Consider the following 27,071-nt stretch of genomic DNA (forward strand, 5'->3'; position numbering starts at 1 on the left):
ATAAGCATATCAAACATGCCCCCCAAGATTTTCGGCGAGAATTGGAGGCAAAAAATGAGTCATCCAAAGAAACACACTTCCATCAAATTCGATCCCTCCCACCTTCCTATTCAACGAGGGTTGAAAGATGGAGCATGTTTTCGTTTTTCATTTTTATTTTCGATCATGTTGAAACTATCGTATTGCAAAAAATTAAAAACGTGGAGCTGGGCAGAATACTTGAAAAAAAATTTTCAAAATTCTGTGTTGTATGTCAAGTGTTTGAGCAGCCACCCGAAGTGAAATGACTCTCGCCTTTTGGAGTCGGAACAAACAATATGAAAAATCACGGCGCGAATCCAAGAGATCGAGGGGAAAACCCTGGTCGATTTGGTGCGGAATGCCTCACGTCTAGTGCAAAATCGAACAGTTTTAACGGGCGGAGACATCGAAGTCAAACCAAAATGGCGAAGGATCCGGCAGGCGGAAAGACGAAAGTACGACCCGCGATGCTCGATGCCAATATCTTATGTGCAGACCCGATTCGCTGACTTTATCGATTATACCGTTTAGCGTTTCTCAAACTGAAATATACCAGGACGAGTAAGGGATTTTCGGGTTCATGTACGGATAAATATTCGAATAGTTTGCAACTAAAAGCTATTCGTTTCGATGAATTTCGCCATTTTTAGTTTGATTCTGTAAGTAAATATCTATAGACTAGGGAACAAATATTGAGATTTTAATCGTGCAAGGAAGGAATATAAAGCGACACAGTTTTTTCATACACTACAAAGTACAACGATCTATCAATGGAAGTAATCAGACAACGCGCGCTGGGCGTGTAATTTTTTCACGTGAGTACAACAATCAAATGTTTTGTCATTGCAGACATTTTATCAGTAATCTCGTGAGCTTTTCTGTAGTACAATTCCAGGAATTTCAATATTTCATCGGCTTCCTTCTTTTGGTCCGTATTCAATTCGTTGCGGGAAAGTGTTTGAACAGTTTCAATCACATCAGTGAGTCTGAGCTCATTATCAAACTTATTGGTGTCGTGAATGCAGCCTTTGGAAAGGCACAAGATCCGCCAAAAAACTAGAGTTCAATATTGCGTGATAATATAAGCTTTCAAGTTTTGACTACGTGACAGGACGCAGGAAATTCAAGTTATTCTGACATCCTACCACGCCACTGAGGAACCGTACGATCTTGAATTCCGGGTTTTCGTTTGCCTCGAAGATAATCCAATGTATACATAGCACGGCACAATTGGCCATTTCGAATAAGCTACAATCGTCCGGTTTCGGAATATTTTGCCAGGGATTACAAAAGTATAAGGTGGAGAAGTTTGAGATACGTTGCAGAATATACACTGGCAGAGAATTATCGAAACGAGCATGAAACGTGTGCAAGATAATGTTTGGAGTGTCAAAGGTGAGTATGACCTTGAAAGGTATCAGAAAAGAAAAATACTCGCCATGATTTCGTTTCGTGGGCAAAGAAAGCGAAGGGTGTTCAGTTACGCCAAACTGATTGATGCGAGCATCGTGGCACATTTTTTGTGTCATTTCCAATTATTAGTCCAATATATAGTTTCTGATGACCGAATACGATCCGAATAGATAATGTTATCAAATCTCCAACGGGTATGCTGTCTTCCTGGGTGTACTTGATTGTTTTTCATATTTCAAGGTTCGAAAAAATCCAATTTCGACTTTTATTCCGTACTAAAACCCGCGATGTACTTTGGCTACGTTACTGGGACATTTGTATTGACATTGAAAGGACGCATTGGAGCAAGAAAGTACTCGACGAGTTACGTTGCGATCATCTATGGAGCAGTTCTTTTCTCCGTGATCATAGGAGGAACGATCAGCAGCATACTACAAGACGACAATCGATCACTTCAACTGTACATTTCATCATTTGTAACCATTCAAAATACCTAATTCAGACTATGACATCTATCAAATGAGATGTTGGCCCTCAGTGTTGATTGCGATATTTTGTCTCCAGCTCGAAACTTAACACTGTCATAACAACGTGTCAAGCTATCTTCAACGCATTGAGACTCGGCTCGACAGTTGCAATATTTTCGTCTCTTGTACTTGGCAAAGAGAAGGTATGTCCAGTGGCGCCTGTAAGGCAGATGATATAACTCGTTGTATTGCATCGTGATGCTTGGTGGACGATTTTTTCAGTTAGCAACTGTCCTCGACGACATCAGGAATAACGATAAAATATTGGGCCAAATTGGAATTCGAATAGACTACGCAAAAGAATCCAAGTGGAGCTACGTTCGCATGGGAATATATGCATCTTCCGTTTTTATGAGTTTTTTCGTCCATTTTTGTTTATCACCAGAAATTTCTTACGAGTACGTACTTCAAATAGACGAATAAAACGAGAATTCTTGAATAAGACCGTGGCTGGTAGCTGATACAAATAAGAGTTTAATACACCTTTTTGCAGATTATTCATACTATGGTTGATATACCCATGTTTGGAAAGTTATACGTCAGCTTGCAAATACATATTTATAGACGTAATTTATCTACTGAAGGAAAGATTCAGACTCCTCAACGAGCAAGTGATAAAATTGACCCAGAAGGCAAAGGGGTCTCATCCTGAGGTAGTAGATCTGAATTTATTCACCGAAAGACCCACATTTAATGGCAATGACGATGAATGATGTCTCAAGTTCAACCATTTTTCATCATCGGACCAAATGAATGATGAATTTTTTTTTCAATCAACAAGCCGTTATACTATTACAAATTTTCTGCATATTTTTCAGACAGTAATCACCAGTTACGGAATTTCGGCGAAAGTCCGTTCGATATCTGTGGCGCACAGGAATTTGTGCAAATCGGCAATGGAACTTAATCGTATATTCAATCTCCCGATAGTAAATATTCGATACTTACTGCTTTACGATGTACAAAATTCGTTTATCCGCGAATGATATTCACATTTCGATGCAGGTTGGAACAGTTCTTTATCAGTTTACAACCGTGTTACTTTCCTGCTACGTTGGTTATATAGAAGTCTATTATACGCCTGGCGGATATCTCAAATCATTTCTATGGATAAATTACGGAACGAGGAACGGCATTCAAATTATTCTTTTGGTTACGGTTTGCACCTTGGCAAAGAATCAGGTGAAATTTGCGTTATTGTCGCACAAATTATCCGATAAATTAGCAAGCCCATTAAAGTCTGCTATAGTCAGAAGTCAAACGCAGTCACGAGATTTCTCAACTGTTCGTTTTTAGGCTGCTTCGACAGGACAGCTGATTCACGAATTGAAAGTCAGCGAGTTCGACTCGGTGTTGAATGACACGGTACGCAAGACGATTTTTATGCGCACGTAACTCTTTGCCGTAAACGCAACGAGAAACAGATTCATATTCTGTATCGGAATTGAAAATGTCATGGAGATGACAGAAATTTCGTTTCGTTATCACCACAAATCACTGCTCAGACATTGAATTTTTTTTTTCAATCTTTGTTAACTCCTCATTACTGATACATGACTGCTATTGCTACATTTCGACATAGTGATTAAGATTTGAAAGAATGTTTATGATGACAATAATTATGCTTTCACTTCCAGATTCAATTATTCTCGTTGCAGCTGCATCACGATAAAATCGAGTTCTCTGGACTCGGATTATTTCCATTGGATGCAACTCTCATTCAATCAGTAAGTAATGATTATTAATCACTCAAAACCACCAAACGTGTCGTTATGTTATATTATACGTCGCGTTCAACGGTGAAAAACTTCCATGAAAGAAAGAAAGAATTTCCCAACCACTTCTGATCCATTGTTTGAATTGCAGATAGTTGGAACTGTGACCACATATCTAATCATTCTGGTACAATTCGATACTGCAACGAGGAACGTCAAAACGCCATGCGAAGAAGCGGCAAACGAGTGACTCGCATTAAGAGCAGTTTCGATTAATTGCGTTTTCGTGAGAGAATCTTGGTAACGCATCTAAACGTACACGGTCGATTAGTTTGATTTTACTCTCCAATGACTCATCTTATTCATAAGGTTGTCAAGGTTATTGTTAGTGACAGACCTCATAGCCGGGTACTACAAGTACCCAAATTTCCTTTTTCTCTTGCTATGGGTCTCACAGTCACCCTTCTCGAAAGACTCGAAACAATAATAGTGGGTTCGGGGTCGATTTAACGATTAATAATACGGCCAGCAGATACGAAATTGTACTTCAGGGTTTATTGGACAGGCTTTACATTCATTCAATCAGTAATTATTCAACGCTTTTGTCAACTTGGGTAACTTTCTAAGGGTTATCCGTTCAACACGGGTCTCGTCGCGAGCAGAACCGGAGTAGGCCCCAGGATGACGTGTAGAGGTACCATCTCACCCGAAATCATCGGTCAGTACCTCTACTATTTTAACCAAGGGCTGCAAACCGCACCGCTTTCCCGACACGGAAACCACCAGCTTAGCTACCCTGGCAAGACCAGCCCACGCGGCTACACCAATTTTGTGTGATTTGTTATTTATTCTCAAGTGTTCCTGATCCGCGGACTGTAATAACCACGTTGGTTTCCCAACGTGTCAACCACCCCGGGTCCAAACCTCGATCATGAGGCCCCGGGAAGGCCAGCGCGAGAATCCCCAACCGGTTCTACCCAGTTCTGCTCTCGCATCTATTTACTCGATCACAAGTACAACAGAAACACGATCCAACGTCATTTGATAATCAAATCGATCATTGCGAGCCTCGATTCGTCGAGTTGATAATCCCATGTTCACACAGTTCACTGTATCACTCTCGCACACATAACGAGCTACTTTCAACAAGACTCACGTGTTGTCTCTTACGAGTTTCGACCAATACTGATCCGGTTTTGGATTCTTCTCCAAATTCTCATCTCGGTTGCTCTCGCGAGGATTTTGAGAACTTTGGACCATATTGTCTTGTTGATCACTCACTGTAGTGTGCGTGAATTAGCGTACTTGGATCCATTTACACACACATCGTATTATTATAATACGTTCTGTCCCTTTACTAATCTCTAGCTGATATATAGCGGTCGTTCACCTCCTCGCCCTACCATACCTCTCTGTTGTTACATACGGTTTCGAGTAATGCTCGTCCGAGTTGTAGTGATATTAAGTACACTTCTTAATTTTTTACAATTTCAGTTTGCAGATGTATGCAAAGATGCAAAGATCGAGAAAGGGATACTTCAGTTGGGGAATAATCAACTCGATCGACATTGCTCTCGTCGTAATTGTTTGCGATATGGTTCAGAATTACGCAAGACGTGTATATTTTCAAGAATTCAACCGTCTACTCTGAGAAGTAACTAACGAATTCATTCGATTCTTTGAAACTCTCTGTCCGCAGGCTAGTCTGTAGACGGTTTTACGTTACCGTACAAAAATTTTTTTGAAGCGCAACAGTGGCCGGAATAATTTCAATACATATGTCATTCGTCATAAATAATTTCCTCGACACACTTGTTTCAACACTTTTGAGTGACAAATAAATAATGTTTAATCAATATTTTCTGTCGTTTTTTACAACATACTGACCTTTTACAATTCAATTTTGCTAGGGAATATATGTGAAGAGTGAAAGAGTGAAAGTTGAGATTTCAACCGAGCGACAAGAGCGACAATAAAGCGTTTAATTGTTTTAATACGCTGTGTAAATTGACTTATCAATGACAGTCATCAAACAACGCGCGCCGGGCGTGCAGTTTTTTCACATACATTTGTACAACAATCACACGGATTAAAATGAACAGTAGTCACTTTATCAAAAATCTTTTCAATTTATCTGTACTACAATTTCAGGAAGTTGAATATTTCAGGGGTTTGCCCTTTTTGCTCAGTCTGTAATTCGTTGATTTTCTCTTCGGGGAGGCACGCGGAACCTATACAGCTGGTTCGAAAACAGTTACGATGGGTGTTTGGTAGACAGTTATTTACAAAGAAATCGAGTGACAACTACAGACGAGTACCATGTCAAGAAACTAAAAAAACATTTTTTAGATATTAATAAAATATTTGGAAGTTTGCTGCCACGTAGCTTTTGGAAGCGACGCATTGAACATAACGTCACGACGAGAGCTGAATTTTTTTGGCGCTGATGTTTAACGTGACGATATATCAGCGTTATTGATACGTAAAAGTGCCAAAAAATATTCTAATTATCCTCGTACTCGACCCTTACAGAAATGCTATTCAAACTCTAATATTGTGATTTTTCAGCTGGCTCACAAAGACTTGTGAATAAAGTACATCGCAATCGGACATTTTTTTAGAATCCCATTTTCTCGGATCCACGATATTGTACGGAAAATGAAAACGGATGATTGACAAGTTGAGGTTATACGGCAAATAGGCTACTGAAAAATGATTCAACCAAACATGGCGCCTGTCGGAAACGTATGGCGGCGTGTCGAAAGTAAGTGAAAACCTTGAGAGATTGTGAGAAAATACACTAGGCATTTGATGTTTTCTCTTGCACAGAGAAAACAACGGCAGCTCAATTGTGTAGAACTAATTCATATCGACCTCATGGAAAATTTTTGAGTTTCGTTTACGTCAATTACTGATTGAAATATATTATCTAACGAGTGAATATCATTTGTATAATTGTTCGTACCAATTATATTACAAGCATGCGATTTTTTGGGGTATACTTGATAAATGTGTCTCTCATTTTAAGGCTCGAAGAAAGCTGATTCAGACTTTTATTCCGTACTAAGTGCCGCTGCGTGCTTTGGTTACGTCGCTGGAACGTTTCCACTAACCTTGAAGGGACCCGTTGGAAGAAGAAGGTACTCAACGAGTTACGTCTCGATCGTCTACGGAATGGTTATCGTCTCTCTGATAACATGGGCTCTGTTTCTACAGACGAGGGAAACCAGTCAATTCTCCAAAAGGTACACGTGTAATTGTTTTGCACAACTTAGAATAAAAATCTATGCCACTTGCGTACGCGAAATGACATCCCGCTCACAATTATTCACCACAATGATATGTTTCTAGCACGGAAAACTCCAGGGTTTCACTCATAGGTACGAAATCTGTGTTCATATGCGAAGTGACAGCGATGGTTGTGATATTTCTAACCCTTATACTTGGCAAGGAAAAGGTACTTCAAGTGGCGCGTGTAAAGCACATATTTCGATACTTTCCATTATTGGCCTGTGTGCAACATTGAGTCGTTGAACGACGTTTTCAGTTCGCCACGGCTGTGGATAAAGTCAGGCAACAGGATGCGGCGTTGCGACAACTCGGAATTCGAATAAACTACGCAGCAGAATCCAAACAGAGTTACATTCGGCTGGGAGGTTATTTATCAATCATTTTGATGATTCCAGTTCTCGGGTACTTCCTCCAGTTGAACTTTTCTTTGAAGTGAGTTTGTACTTGAATCATAAATGCAATCGAAGATCTTTGTTTCTGGAGGTCAGCGTTTGAAACGATTTTATTACACGGTTTCACAGATACTTCATCGGCTGGTTGACATTCACTTGCTCGATTACTTGGAGACAGGCAAGTTTGTATGTGTTTGGAGACATGATGCGTCTCGTAAAGGACAGATTCAGGTTAATTAACGAACATTTGTTGAAAATGACTGAGAAAACAAAGAATTCTCTGCAGTCGGAGGTAATGGATGAACGCATTTATTTAGCTTTAAGATTTTTCACTGTCGCAATATTTAAACACTTGGCTGATCAACAATCGAATGTTCTCGTTCTTGTGGCCCAGAAACCACGATGACCATGATTCCCATCATTTCCCTCTGACGAATTTTCAACACAATTTTCAGGTACTGTACAGTCGCTACAGAATTTCGTTGAAAGTCCGTTCAATAGCTGAGACGCATGGGATTTTGTGCAGTGAGGCAATGGAAATCAATCAAATATTTCAAATCACAATTGTAAATCTTCCACACGTTACTTTCGCGGTGCAAAAGATTTGGTTCACCGACAATTTAATGACTGTATAAATTTCAACAGGTTGTAGTAATTATCTGTAACAGTTTACTTTTGACGGTGAACTTGTACTACTGTTTGCAAATGGTGAACGACCGAAGTGACGAACCTTCCGATGCCAGTGGATTCCTTAGTTTTGCATTATTCAACTGCATTCAAGTGACCCTTCTGGTAATACTTTGTAGCATGACAAAAAATCAGGTGAGATACGATGAATAGTTGCACAGGTTTTCACACGTATTAACGTGACTATGGGTGGCCGCCAATGCCAAACGTCAAACAGACTTCACGAAAATTTTCAACTGACCGTTTTCAGGCTGATAGAACTGGAAAGGTGATTCACAAATTCACGTTCAGCGAACTCGATACGGGGTTGAAAGATGCGGTAAGCAAGAGAGTTACAACTTTTTTGATGTTAATCTGGTAACAATGCGAGAATGAGCGACATGGCGTACGAGGCATTCCATTATTACCGGACCACTGTTATACATTCTCGATAAATCTGTCCGCAATGTCTCTCCTACGTGTTCGTATTATAGTTGTAAACTTGTCACCCTTCTTGCTGTGACTAATGAATTATTAAATGCACCCGTACACAAGCAGTTTTGACCAGACTTCTGGCGTCGGGAAAAAGCAAATATTATTATAACAGAAATTGTGCTTTTATTTCCAGATTCGATTGTTCTCGTTGCAGATGCACCACGAGAGGATTCAATTCTCTGGTCTAGGATTATTCCCATTGGATCCAAGTCTTATTCAGTTAGTAAGTAGTGGCGATTATCGAGTATTCGGAGCTATCGAATGTGTCAATTCACGCTACCTTCGTGACTTAAACTCGATCGAATAAAGAAAAGGCAGAGAGTTCACCAACTACTTCTGATCAATCGCATCAATTACAGGTAGCTGCAACTGTGAGCGGGTATATCATAATTTTGGTACAATTTGACGCATCAGCGGCGAATGCGACACCACGTAACGGAGCAAACAACTCACTCACACTGTAACGTGTCGGAATACCTCTACTATAATTTCACTTGCAACATTATTACAACTCACCCGTCACAATCACGCAATGTCATTATTTTATTCAGATCAACGAAATAAAATCTCATATACATAACTTCCGGAAGGAAGTTTCGTCGCGATACATTTAATCAAGAGTTAAACCCTTCTTGGTACCTTCGTAATTTCAATTACAAAGTTATCATGCGTCGATAGGTCCTCATGAAGATAAACAGGAACAAACCGAGAGCGGAATTATTATTTATTTTCTAACCATCCGACAGCGACGGTTTCATTATTTATCACCATTCTATTCCTGTGTACAACATTCTAATATAGGAGGATCGGTATTGTCCTTACATCTCCAACTATTCGCTGGTGAAAGTGGAATTATCCAAAGTACTCACCCATCCCAAATACACTTAAAACTGTGTTAACTTTTAAACATCCAACATTATTACTCCAACCCATCATATGTATTTCTCTTATTCAGTCAATTCCTTGAATAAACAAATTGATATTTTTTTCATCCCATATAAATTGTCTGTCTTGTCTCGTAAATTTATTTAAAGGTATAGTCCAAACGTTCTGAGAAGGATCTCGTCGCTTCTACATTTCCGCTTCGTTCTTAATTATTATTCCAGAAGGCAATTGGTGTCCAACATCCATATTTTACAAAGAGCACGTGGCCGGAATTCACAACATTGAATGGTCACAGTCAATTACCTCGTAAGCCAGAAACAAACGGACGTAGAAATCAAAAATATTGATATATGATACGTTACATAGACCAAATGATACGTTGGTTCTTAGTATTGATTACGAAATTTTGTCTCCAGCTTGAAAGACAACAAAGCTGTAACTACAAGTGAAACTATGGTGATCATGTTGAGACTTGTCTCGGTGGTTGCAATATTTTCGTCTCTTGTACTTGGCAAAGAGAAGGTATTTCCAGTGGCGCTTGTAACGTAGATGATATAATTCGTTGTATTCCATCGTGATGCTTGGTGGACGATTTTTTCAGTTAGCAACTGTCCTCGACGACATCAGGAATAACGATAAAATATTGGACCAAATTGGAATTCGACTGGACTACGCGAAAGAATTCAAGCGGAGCTACGTTCAGCTAGGAATATATTTATCACTCATTTTAATAAGTTCAATGCTTGAGGATTATTCTAACAAAAAGCTATCCTTCGAGTGAGCACTTCAAATATATGAATGCAACGAGAATACTTGAGTGAGAATGTGGCTGGCTGGTAGTACAAATGAGAAAAACAAGTTTGTTAAATTTTTTTGCAGACTTGTAAGTATCCGGTTGATTCATAAATCATCTATTATTTGGACAACGGCTTGCACATATATATTCATAGACGTGATTCATCTACCGAATGGAAGATTTAGGTTTCTTAACGAACATTTTATAAGAATGACCCAGAAGGCACAGGAATCTCGATTTGAGGTAGTAGACATCAATTCACTAACCAAAAAAGTCATATTTAGATAATGAATGTTACCTCAAATTCAAATATTTTGCATCGAAGTTTTGAATATTAATTTTTTATTTTGTTCCACAGTACATGAAAAAAAATATTCAAGATTCTGTGTTGCATATCAAGTGTTTGAGCAGCCACCCACAGTGAAATGACGAAGGAACATAAAGCGACACAGTTTATTCGTACACCATTAAAGTACATCGATCTATCAATGGAACTCATCAAACAATGTTCGCCGGGCGTGTAGTTTTTTCATGTAAGTTCAGAAAATACACGGTTTGTCATTGTAGTCATTTTATCACAAATCTTCCCAACTTATCTGTACTGGAATTATCGGGAGTTGAATATTTCATTGGTTTGCCCCTTTTGTTTGTCTGGAATTCGTTGATGCTGCCTTTAGGAAGGCACAATGACCGTATACAGCCGGTTCGAATACAGTTACAGTGGGTGTTAAATAGATATTGAGTTCGAAAATAATCAAGCAAGAAAAATAGATGGGTACGAGATGTCAAGTAACTGAGAGAATAAGTTTTTCATATTTTCAAAAGAACAATTCAAAGTGTTTAATGCTGCCACGTCGCTGTTGTAAAAAATCCATTGAATAACGTCAAAACGAAACCTGAATTTTTGGCGCTTATTCTTATCGCGATGGTGTATCAGCAATATTCATGGGTAACAGTGAAAAGAGGAAACGAAATAATATAAGCATAGAAGTTTCGCCGACGTGCGAAAAAGCTTCGATTCACTCTCGTATTCAAGCCTTAGAAAACGACGGTGTAAACTTTCATTGTGGCTTTTCATTCGGCTCAGAGAGACTATTGAATAAAGTACACCGCAATCGGACATTTTTTGAAAGCCCCATTTTCCCGGATCAAGTATATTCTAGGAAAAAGGAAAGTAGAAGTTTCATTTCATTGAAGATATACTGCAGTAAACAGACCGATGAAAAATGATCCAACCAAACAAGACGAATGTGAAAAATATATGCAGTGTCGAAAGTAAGTGCAGACCTTTAAAGATTGTGAAGAAAATACTCGTTGTATTTGATTTTGTCTCGTGCGTAAAGAAAACGACGAATAAATGTTATCTGCATAATTGTTTATACCAAATGTACAGCAAGGATGCGGTATACTTGACAGTTGTTTCTCTAATTTCAAGGCTCGAAAAAAGCTGATTCAGACTTTTATTCCGTACTAAGTGCCGCTGCGTGCGTTGGCCACGTCGCTGGGACGTTTCCACTAACCTTGAAGGGACCCGTTGGGAAAAGAAGGTACTCAACGAGTTACGTCTCGATCGTCTATGGAATGGTTATCGTCTCTCTGATAACATGGGCTCTGTTTCTACAGACGAGGGAAACCAGTCAATTCTCCAAAAGGTACACGTGTAATTGTTTTGCACAACTTAGAATACAAATCTATGCCACTTGCGTAAGCGAAATGACATCTCGCTCACAATTATTCACCACGATGATATGTTTCTAGCACGGAAAACTCCAGGGTTTCACTCATAAGTACAAAATCTGTGTTCATATGCGAAGTGACAGCGATGGTTGTGATATTTCTAACCATTATACTTGGCAAGGAAAAGGTACTTCAAGTGGCGCGTGTAAAGCACATGATATTTCGGTACTTTCAATTATTAGCATGTGTACAATTAATTTAGTCGTTGCGCAACGTTTTCAGTTTGCCACGGTTCTCCACAATCTTAGTCAACAGGATGCGGCGTTGCGCCAATTCGGAATTCGACTGGACTACGCAGCAGAATCCAAGCGTCACTATATTCGGATGGTAGTTTATCTATCAATCATTTGGATGGTTCCAATTTTCGGGTACCTCTACCGGTTGAACTTTTCTTTCGAGTACGTTTGTCCATTAATCGTACATGGATCTTATTCCCGATTCAACCATAATGTCAACTCTTGATCCGAAAAGCGGATCGAAGTGGCGTATTCTCTCAACTCTCTTCTCTCATCTGCGGGAAAAAAGTAGCACTTTTCTCCCGCAAAATATAAGATTATATTTCCCGCAAATCGTTGCGTGACATCGTATCTCTTTCTCTTCCATTTCAAACTACATGTTTCGGTATCATGATTGTTTATCATGTGAATCGTTGACGTTGCTAGTATAGAATAAATGCCATACAATTATTGTTATTGCATGTCCAAGAATATGTTCCATTTTATTTCTGAAAAGTATATTTCAACTCCGGTTGACCTGTATCCATCCATGCACTACTTGTTTGCGTCGTTTGGATTTTCTCCTCTTTTATTTTTGAGTGAATAATATTGTCAGAGCTGAGTCGGCAATAAAGTCCTGTGTGTAACACGGGAATAAAAGTCGATTGTACCCTTATTACATAATGTAGTATCACAACACCGTTTTACAGATACTTCATCGGCTGGTTGGCATTCACTTGCTCGATTACTTGGAGGCAGGCAAGTTTGTATATGTTTACAACCGTGATTTTTCTCGTACGGGAACGATTCAGGTTCATTAACGAACATTTGTTGGAAATGATCGAGAAAACAAAGAATCCTCTGCAGTTGGAGGTAATGGATGAACGCATTTATTTAGCTTTAAGATTTGTCACTGTCGCAATATTTAAACACTTGGCTGATCAACAATCGAATGTTCTCGTTCTTGTGGCCCAGAAACCACGATGACCATGATTCCCATCATTTCCCTCTGATGAATTTACAACACAATTTTCAGGTACAGTACAGTCGCTACAGAATTTCGTTGAAAGTCCGTTCAATAGCTGAGACGCATGGGATTTTGTGCAGTGAGGCAATGGAAATCAATCAAATATTTCAAATCGCAATTGTAAATCTTCCACACGTTACTTTCGCGGTGCGAGAGATTTGGTTCACCGAGAATTTAATGACTGTATAAATTTCAACAGGTTGTAGTAATTATCTATAACAGTTTACTTTTGACGGTGAACTTGTACTACTTTTTGCAAATGGTGAGCGACCGAAGTGACGAACCTTCCGATGCCGGTGGATTCCTTAGTTTTGCATTATTCAACTGCATTCAAGTTATGGTTCTGGTACTACTTTGCAGTACGACAACAACTCAGGTGAGTTACGATGAATCGTCGCACAGGTTTTCACGCTTGTTAACGTTACCATGGACAGCGCCATTATGAAACGTCAAACACGCTTCACGAAATTTTTGGACTTCCCGTTTTCAGGCTGGTAGAGCAGGAAAGCTGATTCACAAATTCACGTTCAGCGAACTCAATACGGGGTTGGAAGATGTGGTAAGCAAGAGAGTTACAATTTTTTTTATGTTAATCTGGTAACAATGCGAGAATGAGCGACATGGCGTACGAGGCATTCCATTATTACCGGACCACTGTTATACATTCTCGATAAATCTGTCCGTAATGTCTCTCCTATGTGTTCGTATTATAGTTGTAAACTTGTCACCCTTCTTACTATGGTTAATGAACAATTAAATGCACCCACACATAAGCAGTTTTGAAGAGATTTCCGACGTAAGGAAAAAGGAAGTGTTATTATGATCGAAATTATGCTTCTACTTCCAGATTCAACTGTTTTCGTTGCAGCTGTATCACGAGAAGATTGAGTTCTCTGGTCTAGGGTTATTCCGATTGGATCCAAGTCTTGTTCAGTTAGTAAGTAATGGCTATTATCGATTATTCGAAGCTATTCAGTGTGTCAATTGACATTGCCTTCGTGAATTGAGCTCAATAAAATGAAGAGAAAGCAGAGAATTGAACAACTAATTCTGATCAATCACATCAATTATAGATCGCTGCGTCTGTGACGGGGTATCTCGTAATTCTGGCACAATTCGACGCAGGAGCGGTGAACGCGACAATACGCAACGGAGCAAACAGCTCACTTACATGAAATGGTCACAGCCAATCGGGTTCAAGATTAGAAGATAAATATTGTAACGTAACTAGACACTTGGCTGCAAAAGTATGGAACAGTAACAACGAGGATAAGATTGCTCTGGGTGATGGTTTGTAGATAAAAGGTATTTAGAGTGCTAATAGTGGACACTATTTGTCAGACATCGTCAATGTTGTAGTGAAAATAGAACTCAGAGTGAAATTTATAACAAGATTTCAGCTTTAATTATATAATGCAAAATGTGGGATTATTCTCTCAATATGTTCAAAGTAGAGGCACATTATAATATGCACTTTGCCCTAATTCCGCTGACGAAAATTCCAGTGCACGCGACGGAATCAAGTTTTTGACTTTACCCACGCAGTGTGTAACAAACAGTTTAGATAGGCGACGGAAAATCGTTTCGTCAAGCTTCACTCTTTCATTGTGTTCGTCATATGGAATGGTAATATTAACGTTGTCTAACTGCATTCTTTGATAAACTGAACGCAGCGACTCGAGGCTATTGGGAGTCGTTTTCTATCCTTAAATCACGCAGATACAGCATGCGAAACAACGAATCTTAAAGATTTTCCAAAATCGGTTGTCATTTCAGCAGAAATAAAAAGGTTTCCACTTCTTACGCTATTTTCGGGGTCCAAAAAGTATTTCGTTTCGATACAATCGATTCCCAGGAAGCTTTTCAACTAAATTAGGATCTCAGGAACTCGTATAGGATCGATTGCTGACAACCGACAAACATGTGGAGTGTTTGAAATAAACGTATAACATATAACCATCGTGACTCTGATTTCTATCGTGTTATCTATCCGCTCTTCCCAGTCCACGAGCATCGCACGAATGTGCTTAAAATGAATAAATTAGTCTCTACATTAAATTCAATGCCCGAATCCGTTGCGATTTCATATAGATACCGAGTTTATACAGTTTGCTTCAATTTTTTCGTTTTGTGACAATTTTGTGGCGCACTCGTTATGCGCCGTAACTGGTTCGTTTTTCATACCGATAGACTTTGACGACGATGAACCAATGAACGAAAATTTCAGTTTGCAGATGTACTCGAAACTATAAGGCAACAAGACCATACATTGCGTAATCTTGGAAGTTGAATAGAGTACGCAGCAGAGTCCTACAAGAGATACATCGAGATGGGAATATTTGTAACACTCATATTGACGTTTTACACCAACGACTTTTACTATCATAGTTACATTACATAGTTATATAATAGTTACATTTCAACTCACGGTGAGTACTCGCATCATGTAGAAAACGAATGAGAAATCACACGTCACTTGTCGGCCTGGCATTTCGAAGATTCTCTGGCTCTTTACAAAAGTTCAAAACTTCGGCAGCTAACCGTTAGACTGGCTGGCATGGATATGTCCGAATATTATACTAAACGCTGACGCGTATCTATGTGCAAATGTAATTTTACTTCTACGGCAAAGATTCATACTTCCGAATGAACATCTGAAAAAAATCACCGTTCAGATGAAGGATTTCCGACCCGAAGTAATGGAAATCATCATCAAATTTAAGGAGCATCAGTCCTTTCGATAAGTGTATCACTTTGCTGATAAACACTTCCAATGATCTGTTCGAATCAAATGGGGAACAGACCTGAACGAATGTACTTCGAATGTACTTTCGAATCATTACGTCTCCCTTGTCATTAGACGGACTACCATTTTTCAGGCGATATACGATCACCGAAGAATTTGTTCGAGATTTCGTTCCATAGCTAAGGTGCGTCGTGTATTGTGCGACGAGGCGGTAGAAATTAACGAAATATTTGGCAACAACGCGGTAAATTATCTACGTAACTTTTGTGTAAACGTATCAATAGACTGCAAACAATAACTCCAAATTCGTACAGGTAGCAGCGGAAATTTACAGTCTGACAATGCCGACATCCTCCTTGTATTACATCACTAAAATATTGAGAAACGCCAATTACAGCTACAATGAAATCATTGGATACTTCATTTGGGGAATAATCGACTCAATCGACATTGTTCTGGTAGTAATTGTTTGCGTTACGGTTCATAATCAGGTAAGGCGTGTATATTTTCAAGAATCCATATTTTCGATACCAAGTACGTAACGAATTCATTCGACCCTTCGAAACCTTCTGTTCGAAGGCTCGTCTTAAAGGGAACCTGATTCACAAGATCCATATCAGCGAAAACGACAATCCGTTGAATAACGTGGTACGCGATACGATTTCTATGCATGAATTCGAAGAAATTCGACGTCAATTACAGCTACGCTTCATATTGATAAAGAAAAAGGTATCCTTTCACTTGCAGATCCAATCATTTGCACTCCAGCTACATCGCGAGAAGGTCGAGTTTTCCAGTGCTGGATTATTTCTACTGGACGCAACTTTCATTCAGTCGGTGATTTCACTGTTTTTAACACTGATTTCAGATCGCTGGAACCGTCATAACGTACCTCGTTATTATGATACAATTTGACTTGGCAGTTCTGCACTTCACCGCATCAAATAATTGAGCGAACAACATAAAGTGAATCACGGACAATCATTTTTTTGGAAATGTCAAGAGAACATTTTAGCGTATAAATCGAAACTCGGGTTTTAGCTACACTTATCACCAAATGGTCGTTGCACTCTTATTGGAACAAGCACATAAGTCGATAATTTGTCGAGGCTTACGTAAGAAATGTGATGAATTTAATATAATTTCACGCATATATACCATAAAATTATTTTTGATAGCACGATTGGAGCATCTATCAATTTTATTATATCACACCACCAATCCAGTCAAAGAACTTTCCTCTGGCGATCAGTCCCCTTAATATTGTCAGTGGTCAAAGAATACCGAAAAAAACGTTAAGTAATATTTGAACGCTCCCTTTGTGGTATGCTTGGTTTCCATAATTGTTAATACCTCATGGAATGCATACCAAAATTTCTTGAAAACATTCATTACCCCTAACATTAGAAACCTTAGAAATAAAAGTTTTTTTTCACAGCACTTGGCATGCGAGATCAGGCACTGTGCAGAAAAATTCCTATTTTCATTATCGCTACTAGTGTGTATAGTTATACGCATCAGACACTATTCAACCATTTGTTGACCTAAATATGTAACAATTTGTTAAATATTTCGGTTTAACGTCGCAGTGGCGCAATAGTGGTTTACTAAATATCGCCTATTTTCTTGCGCTTCAGATGTCATCACGTCAATCACTAATTGCTTGTTATATTTTCATCAAATGGATAATACTATATGCGTATATTGATATGAAGCCAATTGGACATGTAGAGTGTTTAACAAAAGTAATAAATGGCATGTACAGTACATTTTATCCAAAAAACGTGTAAAATTGAAATGATCTTCCTATCCTGCTAGTGAATAGTCGAGACCATTTCCAATTTCGCGACAACTCGAGTCCTGTAACCGTTTACGCTCATTCTAGTTCATTGCAACAGTGACCAAGTATTCGGTAATTTTCATACAATTTGACGGAATAGCCGCCTCATCATGTGATAAAGCAAGTAACGTATTAATGAAAAATTACGAATTGTTTAATGCGTATCAAACCATTCAATCTCAAAATCAGTAAGAGATAATCTGCAATTTTTATTGTAGAAATATCTAATTTTACTTTACTTTGCGAGCGCCAAAATTCCAATTCAATAGGAAATGTTATAGTGAGGAATTATAGTATACCTGCAAAATAGTTGATGAGTTGGTCCAGATGTCAGCGTCTTGGGTCGAGATATCTTTGCCAAGTGTATCCAAGACTTCGCAACATGCAAGATTACAAGTTTCTCCATCGGGAAAGGTAGTGCAGCTGATTTCCAGTCGACTATTGGGGTAATCCTTCTTCAGATAAATGTCAAAGCTGAAGCAGCATCCACTGCAGCAAGTGTCTTCACTTCTGAATGACAAAAATCATGTTTGTACACTTATTGGTCTGAAATATTGGGTGATGGAGTGTAAAAAAAGTGATCAGTGGTTGTTATTTTTACCCAGTGACCAGCGCCCGCATGAGAAAACATTTTGAACTGTCTATCCTGACGAATATAGCTGAATTCAATTCCAGCGGAAGCGTTTTCGACAAAACGGCGAACTCTTGGGCCACACGAAAATAATTTCTGGGTGATCCGATGTCGGCAATGTAATCGTTTTTGAAAGTGTGAGTTTCCACTGTAGTGGAATTAAAATGGTGGTGAAAGTAAGCATGTAAGTATGAATTATTGTAAATCTGAAGTCATTTTTTAATGTACCTCTACTACTAGAGTAAATTTGTTTGAGTAATGTGAGAAGATTATGCTTACAGTCAATATTACAGTTACAAAATTGAAGGGTTTTCAGTGAGTCTTTGTAGGTGAGATCCAAGTTTTTGACTTGATGACTATGTGAGTCGGTATTCAGAATCAGTTCATTCGAGATCGAGAATTCTTTTTCAGTCTTTACTCTATTGCATCGATTCGATAAGCTCGATTTGATCGACTTAGAAACAGCAATTATATTTGTTGCCAGCTGTATTTTTTTCAGATCCCCTGTATAAAATGATACAGAGTCCTAAGTATCGTATCAGACAATGCCAGAATATACAATGTGTTCAAATTGCAGCTATGCGAAGAAATTTTGAATAACTCACCTTGGGCGATGGAATGATTACCCTGAATATCAGTTAGAATATCCAAAATCAATGTGGCATTCTCTTCCTGAATTTTCATGAGATCAGCTACACTTTTGTCTTGCGCATCTGTAGTTGTTAGTAAATCAATAAGGTCTGGATACGATGCCAGTTCAATTAGTATATCAATAATCCTTGAATAGAGTGGCATCGAGCGCCATATTTCGAAAAATGTGTCTGCGGAGAGTTTGGATTTGATGAACGGAAGCAGTACGCTCTCTTCAAGAATTTGTACAACGCAATAAAAGTTGCTATTCAGTATAAGCATCGAATCATTTGATACCGTTACAGATAATTCTGCAAGAAATATTCATAGTTGAATTATACATGAAAATTACTTAATTATATGTGATCTACACGTTGCCCCGACGTGAACTCATAAATTTTACCTAAAAAGATGAAACTTTGCATCAAATTTCTGAGGGGCTGATAAAATAAACTGACTGAAATAAAAAATTGATGTGGAGTACCTTTCGGAGTTTTGATGTTGGTATTAAAAGTGGATACGATATCATTGTCCATCTGGTTGATGGCTGGTTCATTTCTTCGTTTGATTACACTGTCATTATTTTTGCTGTTCGTACTAGAACTGCTTGCGGAACTAAGGAATTTACCAATGGGGATATTCTTGATCGAATACCTTTTGTTTTGTAATCCTGGTGCGCATTGTGAATGTGATCCCAGTTCAAAAGATGGATTCGTGATAATGTTACAGTGATTCCGGTCGGATGAACGAATATCTGCTGTTCCGTACTTTGAGGAACAGCTTTGTGTAGCTATAGTTTCATTCTCCATAAGACGATTGATCGTCTTGAATATCAGCGAGGAGTAACAGGAAGGCTTGCAATTTGCCGATTCCTCGTGGTTCTGTTCGTCGAACAGATTACCGTTCGACGTGAGATTGAAAGTGAAGTACGAATGAGTTGTTGAACAATCAGGCGTGACGCAATTTAAAGACAAGTTGTCGCATTCGTTTCGAAAACAGTTCAAAAATCTTATCAGAATCAATTCGATTTCGTTATTATTCGTTTTCAAGATATCGAACAGTGGCGAAGGACGGAATTCAGGTGATATCGGTACAGCACTTTGGATATCTACAAAACAAATAAAGATCGATAATTTATTCTGCGAACTGTTTTTGAAAAAAGATTCAAGTTTTTGAACTTACCTGTTGTGCAAATACTTGTGTTCAATTCGTACGTTGGCTCGCTAGTCAGGGCTTCGTTTAGTTCGAGTAAGATTTTCTTGAGGACCCCAACTCTGATGCCATTATGTCTATTGTGAATGTCGACAGTTCCGTTATTGTCAATGTAATCTTTGATTTCCATAAGCACAGAGGCCATATTCCTTGCCGGATTCCAGTTGGCTAGTTTAACGAAGTCCTCTTGTTCAAATACACTCTTCAACTTTGGTTTGACAAATCGAAGGAGTGGAGGATGAGACGGATACAAATCCATTGCAAAGCCAAGTTCCAACTGAATGTGATCATATCCATACAATTGCTTGACCACTTTTAAGTCTTGTGATATTTTTGACTTTGGGCGAAAATTTTTCAGGAATACAGACCATCTGCAAATGTTATTGTCTATCGGGTCGACGACTATACCGCTGGACACCTCGCTGCTCATTACATTTATCAGATCGTTGATAAGGATGGCGGAGGCAGCTGAGTTGCTAAAAACTTGCTGAGGATGCTCCATGCTAACACCGTCGAACATGTCTGATATTTTTGGACGATTGTATTTCAGTCTCAGCTCTCCTTCCTTTGCTCTCCACTCTTTCTTCTTTTTAGAAATTATACATTTCCACTGAGTAATTTCACTCGAGTCAGAATCTTCTGAGCTCGAGAGATCAATGTCGTCCTCGTTATCGGATTCTAGATCAGAACTGTCGTGACGACAATTTTCAGAGGATGGGGTGTAGTATAGGAATGCCTTTGCTAATATAGCCCCAATGGTCAATTTCTCTGGGAAATCTATGATGAATTCGTTTAGGGCAATGCACCAGAAATCCATGCACTCTGTTTCCATGTAGAAGCTGTCTTCATGCTTCGGATAACCAGCAGGACAGAGTAAACGAAACTTGGTATCGTGTATCGACAAATCAAGAACCAGACGACCATCTTCAGTTACACTTTTCCCTTCGCAGGAAAATTTTCCAGGATTATTCTTCTGCCACATCTTAAAGTCAGACATCAACGCTTCATGTTCCGGAAAGCAGTCTTTGTCCATCGTGGTCAATGTATCGATCGAGGATGTAAGACGCAGGGACTTTATATTCAAATTATTTCTACAACAATAGAGATTGTGATTATTCTAAAAAGCAACTTTCACTTGCCAAGCAAGAGATAAACTGTAAGCAGAATTCAATTTTTTTACAGGTCAGATAAAGCGTAAATAATTGTGGACAACAATGTATAACAAGGAAACTACGCGTCTGTCGAATAATCGTGATTACTGTTGACACCGACGAATTTTCCGCCAATTGTTTACAAGATTGTTATTAGGATTATCGATCACCTCAAGTGTTGCGATAGGTCATAGAAAAACACCGCACCGCTTCGCCTTCTCCTTGGCGAATGTCGTCTCAGCAATTCCGAGGTACGTGACAAAGAGGTAGGTGGTCATCAACCTCGCTCGTCGAAATCCCGATTCCCGAATGCGCAGCAAAACCTGCTACTGCGAAAGTACACAAAGGTACGTACATCCATGTATAAGTGTGTATGAATGTGTGTTCGAACGCGCAACGCGCATATTTGTATCGGTTGCCAACCTCCAGAATCGAGAATGCGCGATTGCGCGTCTAAGAACGCCACAAATGACGGCTAGGGGATGTAAAATTTCGAATCCAAGTTGCATTTCAGTGAAAATCGGAGACTGGAAAAGAGCTTCGCATCATCGTGCGTTATTAAATAAAAAAACAGACTCGAATGTCTCGCGCTTCAGTTTCAAATCTTTCGACGCTGATTTAATGTTTTCTATTTCACGGTTGGTACGACCGCGGTCACGTGACATCGATCACGTGCTCCTTCAAAATACGTTTGCCGCCACGAATTGCTCGTTGCGCACTTCACGCATCACTGACCATAGCCAGTGATCACAGCTGACTATGACAGCATGCACAGCGGCATGTGGGCAGTTGTTTTGGTTAGGTTAGGTTAGGCTGCATCCTTGGTGAAGTTTACGCTCGTTGTGTTGATCGTACCTGTGCAATTAAGCACGGCTTGACGTTGCCCAAACTCGTTGCGACGAAAAATTCGAGAATTGCTGATTGTAATTTGCCGATATAACGCTGCTGGAACACAGTAGCCTGTCAAATCTGTCACGTGGCTTACGTTGCCAAGATCACCGGTAATTATTTACTTATGACACGGTAGTTGGTGTTAGGGATATTCTATGATGTTGAAGTTAGTAAAGTTACCGTTACAAAATATTTAAGAAAGAAAATATTGAAGTTTTCATGACTACGACTTTCGAGGAGGTTGAGGCTAGTCTGGTATCACCTAAAGTCTACGAAAATATTTTTTCTTTGTCTTCCCAATCCCTAAACATTACCATCATACGACCTGACTAGTCAAGGTCGTGAAACCGACTTTTGACACTTATGTGTTACATGAACGCTTAGAATTTTATCTCATGAATTTCAGGCTGTTGCAGAACGCATATTTTTAATACGAGTAATTACAGGTACCGATTTTTTTTCAGGCAATAAGAAGCTGTGAAATAGCGAGAAACAATGGACATCCTAGATGATATGGATATGTTCGAGGATAGTCCAAGTGGCATTACCCTTGGCAATCCGTTGGAAAGTGAGTTGCAAGCGAGCTCGTCGACTCATGCAGAAGTTGCTGAGAGTTCGAAGGAACGTAATCCTGTCAAGGATCATTTATTAAAACAGTTGAACGAGGTGGAAGATCGTATCGAAGGAAAGAAGAAGGAAATTGAAGAAAGTTGTGCGTTACAAGACAAGATTCTTCGCAACTTTTCTTCTCGCGCATTCTACGGATCGAATTCGTCCTCTGATTCGGATAGCGATGTGAGTTAGACTCGGTTTAAGCAAGTTAGTGATATTGCTTGAAGGAAATTTTGTTATATGAAAATGGGAGAGAATTTATCTATTTGAACGATATGATGTTTCTGAGGCTGAAAAAAACGGCTTTACCATTTCAAATATTGATATATGTACATTTTCACAGTTATTTACCATCACTGGAGAGCCAATTGTGAAGAGGAGAAAGTCTAAACGATCGAAAGAACAGCCGCTCATCGTCAAAGATACGTGGCAGCATATTATTGATGAAAAATGGATCGTTGGTGTTGTTCTGCAAAATACATCCAACCAGTAAGTATTATCCTTTCTTGTATAAGTTAAATTGATGTCGAAAAATTTCAACAAACTTAGCACTTTCTATATTTGAAACCCTGTACCTCTCCCCTCGATTTAAAAGTTGTTCTCCATTTTTCTGACACGTGATTCAGCTGCATTTACTTTTTTTTTTATGTCAAGAGGAAAGATTGATCCGTTATCGAATGTTTTTTTCATATTATGAGAATACAGAGAATGTTCTGATGAAATTTTGCAACATGTTAAACTACAGTTCGCTTTGAACATGCACAACGTTTATCTCTACATTCTACAATCAGGATGCGTTGAATTATATTCAGATTATTGATAGGGGATAATTGATTGATATTCAAGTCAGCGCTTTCAAGCTCTAACAATTTATTAATCATTTCTCCGTAAAGCACATATCGCGAAACGATACGTTTGTGTATCACACGTAATAATATTTACAAATTTCTAGAATTCGTTTTTTCTTCGCTTTACCAAACGATGTTGCGTTATGCATATATGTATAATATATTTATACTCGCGTCAATTATTAGTTACTTTGGTCGATTTAACAAACTTACCCAATTTTATAGATTAACTAATTGTACGTATAATGTATATGATATATTATTGCAAGTAGCATACGTTATTATCTCTATATAAAATTTTCATGTAGTCGATACTTAATTAAATTTACTTGTATAATAATTTCCAATCTTTTCAAACACCGTTTGATGGCATATTGAAATCTTATTAAATTACTCGATTATAATACGATACTCCAATATAATTAAATCCAAATTCCCTCAATAACTACGAGGTTAGACGCCGTTTAATTTCTTAGTCTTAATCTGCTATTTTTTCAACTCAACAATTCGCGCGATATATAACATGCAATTTCTTTATACACTCATCAGCGTTCATGAATTACTTCTTAATCGCAGTTTAATACATGATAAAATATCGTGCTATTCAAAGAGATTTTTTTTCTCATTCTCCGACACAAATTTTATAAAAAAAAAAAAAAAAACACCACCATAGACGGACAAAAGGTGAAAATCACGCAAGAATTTTCCGCTTCTCGATCAGCTACGCATAGAATCACACACTAATTAACTCAAATTACTGTAAAAATTGGAAACCAGAATTACCAAAAATCGTCTAACGCCGTGAGTACATGTTGGGTGAAAAATTGTCAAAGATTCGTTGCAGCTCGATTATACGTGGTGTAATTTAAAGAGTTCAACAATTACGAAAGGTCAGGGAAGGAATATTTTGGACCCCTTACAGATCTGGAGTGGTTACACGTTACGTATTATAATACATTTTTTATTTGTGTTTGTTATTTAAATATCCTAGTTCCACGGGTATTAATATAGGCATATTCAATCAGGTATCTAAAATTACGAAATCACCTACCAAGCTATGTAGATAGCACCGAACGCTTGTTTATATATATCTCAACGCGACTTTTTTATCCTTAATATAATTCAAATTATTCCTATTATTATTGTTATCATTACCACAATTATAACTATTTTTATCATCGATGCCAAAAAGTTCGGAAACGGTTGAATGTTCTTTCCACTTCGTCGTCGTTCACGGAATTATTATAATTTATACCGAACGTCGGGAAATAACTATTCGAAACAGCCTCGGTTCCTTTCAGCATCATTCCGTATAATTATATTATCGCTTTTTAAAGCCTCATTATGGAATGCATATAATACAGTTGTGTATATTCAATTTATACAATATGTAATACGTATTATATGTGTGTGTCTGTATATATATTGTATACACCTGTAACTGCGTGCAACCAACTTGTTAGCATTGGACTAAATTCTGCACGTTAATATTGTGTTATACAGTGTTTTTATGCATACAGTATATTCGCACTCGTTATCCGTAATTTAAGATGTTAAGTATATGCAGTTATACGCAACAAGCTGTTGAAAATTATCCTATTTATTTATACATGTGTAATTCTATATTACGTAGATCGTATGTATATCGCAGATTGGTTTGTTTTTTTTTTTTCAAATTTATTCTACCAACGCGCACAATCTTCGTTCTCTGTTTTCGTTGTCGGTGAGAAATTGCAGTTTCATACGGTGGTATTTATTAATTGTTATTCTTTTTTTCTTTCTTCAACGAACCATTGAACTGCAAAGTCTACGGTTGAAAATTATCTTAACACACGCACACACAGACAAATACACGTCACACTCGTGGAAGATTAACGAAACTGTGTAAATTCAACCTTATAATATTTAAAATATGATCGTGCAGTAGCCGGTTTAATTTCGCCTTTCCTAATTTATTATTGCTATTAGTTACTCATATTTCATATGCATTTGATGTGTATACATTTGTGTATTCATTGTTACGTATTATATAACGGCAATAACATTTTTTTTTTTTTTTTTTCATTTTGTTTGTAGTAAATTTTTTTTTACCAGCGTTTTTCCTCTCAACGCGGAGAGGTTATTTTTACCAGTTCAGATGTTAAACCGTATTCCGAAACACGTTATACAATGATTGCAGTGACAGAGAATTCAAATCGGTGGTAATGAATTTTTAAATATTTGTTGTTCCTTTTGATGGTAATTTTATCGATCAATTAAGGCTACGGATAAAAACTTACAATTAAATAACGTTCACGTGTTTCAAATTTTTATTATTTCAACGGATCAATTTTTCTGCACTTCGATTAAATTTCATTCCATCATTTTGCTCATCACCTCGTTACTTTGGATAAAGCATATTTCTACTCTCTACTTTTCTCTCGGAAACCGTTTCGTGGGGGAAAATATTTTTGTTCCTAATTAAAGTGTTCGTGTCTTCAGGGGGAAACCCGTTTAAGCATTTTTAGTGCTTGAGTTAGCTGTCTGGGAAGGGTGAAATCGATAGAAGTGGAAGATAGGTATCCTGCGTTAATTTCACCCCGTCTTTCCGATATTTTCCCCCTTTTCTCTCACGTCTAGGAGCCGGCAGTTTTCGCATTTTCTTTTTCTTATATCTCCACAGTCGCGAGTCGGTCAGCGTTCCAATTATTTTTTTTTTCTACCCCCTTAATTTTCTCGGCTTGTTTTTTCCCCCGTTTTCTCAATCTTGATTTTCACCCCTTCTTTTCTACCATCATGTAATCCACTTCACAGCGAATGCGATTTTTCAAGTCTCGTCCCTAATTATTTGGCGACAAAGTCCTCGCGTCGTCTTCTCTGCCAAGTTCGAAGTAACCGTCCGGCGAATAATCGAACAGGATGAAATCGTATCTAGAATGAAAGGAAAAAAAAAAGAAAAAAAAAGAAAAAATTAACAGGCGATTAAAAAACACAGTTAATTTTTTACCGTAATGAGAGATTTTTTCTAATTCCTTATTTTCACGTTCACGTATCTCGAACAATGAGTCTAACATCGATTTTCGCGTTCTATTGTTATACCTCTTTTTTTTTCACTCCCTTTCCCACCTTCTTCTTTGTCGGGAAAATTGTGGTCAACGCTTTCGCACGTCAAGCCCAATCAATTAATCATTTTTATTTGATTGTTACGTTTTTAATCTAAATCCAGCTACGTGTTTCAATAAAAAAAAAAAAAAAAAAAAAAAGAAACAGATTTGCTCGCATCTCTCCGTGTTCGTTGAAAAATTAATTAGCATCATTTTGACGCGTTCGAACACCGTTTGGTTTGTATAA

General features: G+C 38.2%; 4 protein-coding genes across 14 annotated transcripts in view; 2 read left to right on the forward strand and 2 right to left on the reverse strand.

The window, feature by feature from the left end:
• The window catches only part of LOC124214813 (uncharacterized), a 33,550-nt gene extending 11,855 nt beyond the window's left edge, over positions 1-21,695 (reverse strand). Inside the window, exons 1-7 of one of the 3 annotated variants that reach the window (XM_046618772.2) lie at positions 21,561-21,695; positions 20,210-21,330; positions 19,512-20,135; positions 19,003-19,338; positions 18,677-18,901; positions 18,368-18,545; positions 18,066-18,276 (exon numbers count right to left, since the gene is read on the reverse strand). In XM_046618772.2, coding sequence (XP_046474728.1) covers positions 18,066-18,276; positions 18,368-18,545; positions 18,677-18,901; positions 19,003-19,338; positions 19,512-20,135; positions 20,210-21,272 — 2,637 coding nt within the window. In that variant the 5' untranslated portion in view covers positions 21,273-21,330; positions 21,561-21,695. Of the gene's footprint in view, positions 1-18,065; positions 18,277-18,367; positions 18,546-18,676; positions 18,902-19,002; positions 19,339-19,511; positions 20,136-20,209; positions 21,537-21,560 lie in introns of those variants that run through there. The other 2 variants (XM_046619596.1, XM_046617893.1) reach the window with 2 other exon arrangements.
• LOC138190778 (putative gustatory receptor 28b) lies at positions 11,428-14,376 on the forward strand. The gene is made up of 8 exons (XM_069135079.1): positions 11,428-11,476; positions 11,637-11,853; positions 11,960-12,065; positions 12,161-12,265; positions 13,380-13,556; positions 13,671-13,739; positions 14,028-14,117; positions 14,254-14,376. Exons 1-8 carry the CDS (start codon positions 11,428-11,430, stop codon positions 14,353-14,355), a joined length of 915 nt encoding a protein of 304 aa, XP_068991180.1. The 3' UTR covers positions 14,356-14,376.
• The window catches only part of LOC124218468 (uncharacterized), a 42,657-nt gene continuing 37,229 nt past the window's right edge, over positions 21,644-27,071 (forward strand). The window contains exons 1-3 of one of the 2 annotated variants that reach the window (XM_046626183.2): positions 21,644-21,737; positions 22,746-23,076; positions 23,237-23,382. In XM_046626183.2, coding sequence (XP_046482139.1) covers positions 22,777-23,076; positions 23,237-23,382 — 446 coding nt within the window. In that variant the 5' untranslated portion in view covers positions 21,644-21,737; positions 22,746-22,776. Of the gene's footprint in view, positions 21,738-22,131; positions 22,392-22,745; positions 23,077-23,236; positions 23,383-27,071 lie in introns of those variants that run through there. The other variant, XM_046625347.2, reaches the window with a different exon arrangement.
• Positions 25,398-27,071, reverse strand: part of LOC124219461 (carbohydrate sulfotransferase 11) — a 35,267-nt gene continuing 33,593 nt past the window's right edge. For all 8 annotated transcript variants that reach the window (XM_046630912.2, XM_069133311.1, XM_046629214.2 and 5 more), the window contains one exon: positions 25,398-26,651. In XM_046630912.2, coding sequence (XP_046486868.1) covers positions 26,561-26,651 — 91 coding nt within the window. In that variant the 3' untranslated portion in view covers positions 25,398-26,560. The remainder of the gene's footprint in view (positions 26,652-27,071) is intronic.

The sequence above is a fragment of the Neodiprion pinetum genome, chromosome 1 (assembly GCF_021155775.2).
Source record: "Neodiprion pinetum isolate iyNeoPine1 chromosome 1, iyNeoPine1.2, whole genome shotgun sequence".
Classification (NCBI taxonomy): domain Eukaryota; kingdom Metazoa; phylum Arthropoda; class Insecta; order Hymenoptera; family Diprionidae; genus Neodiprion; species Neodiprion pinetum.

Bases quoted from the DNA above. Each gene is read 5' to 3' on its own strand.
- LOC138190778 (XM_069135079.1), top strand. From the start codon at position 11,428: ATGATCCAACCAAACAAGACGAATGTGAAAAATATATGCAGTGTCGAA. The intron at 12,266-13,379 runs GTAGTTTATCTA...AAATTTCAACAG, and splicing joins AGCGTCACTATATTCGGATG to GTTGTAGTAATTATCTATAA. The intron at 13,557-13,670 runs GTGAGTTACGAT...TCCCGTTTTCAG, and splicing joins GCAGTACGACAACAACTCAG to GCTGGTAGAGCAGGAAAGCT.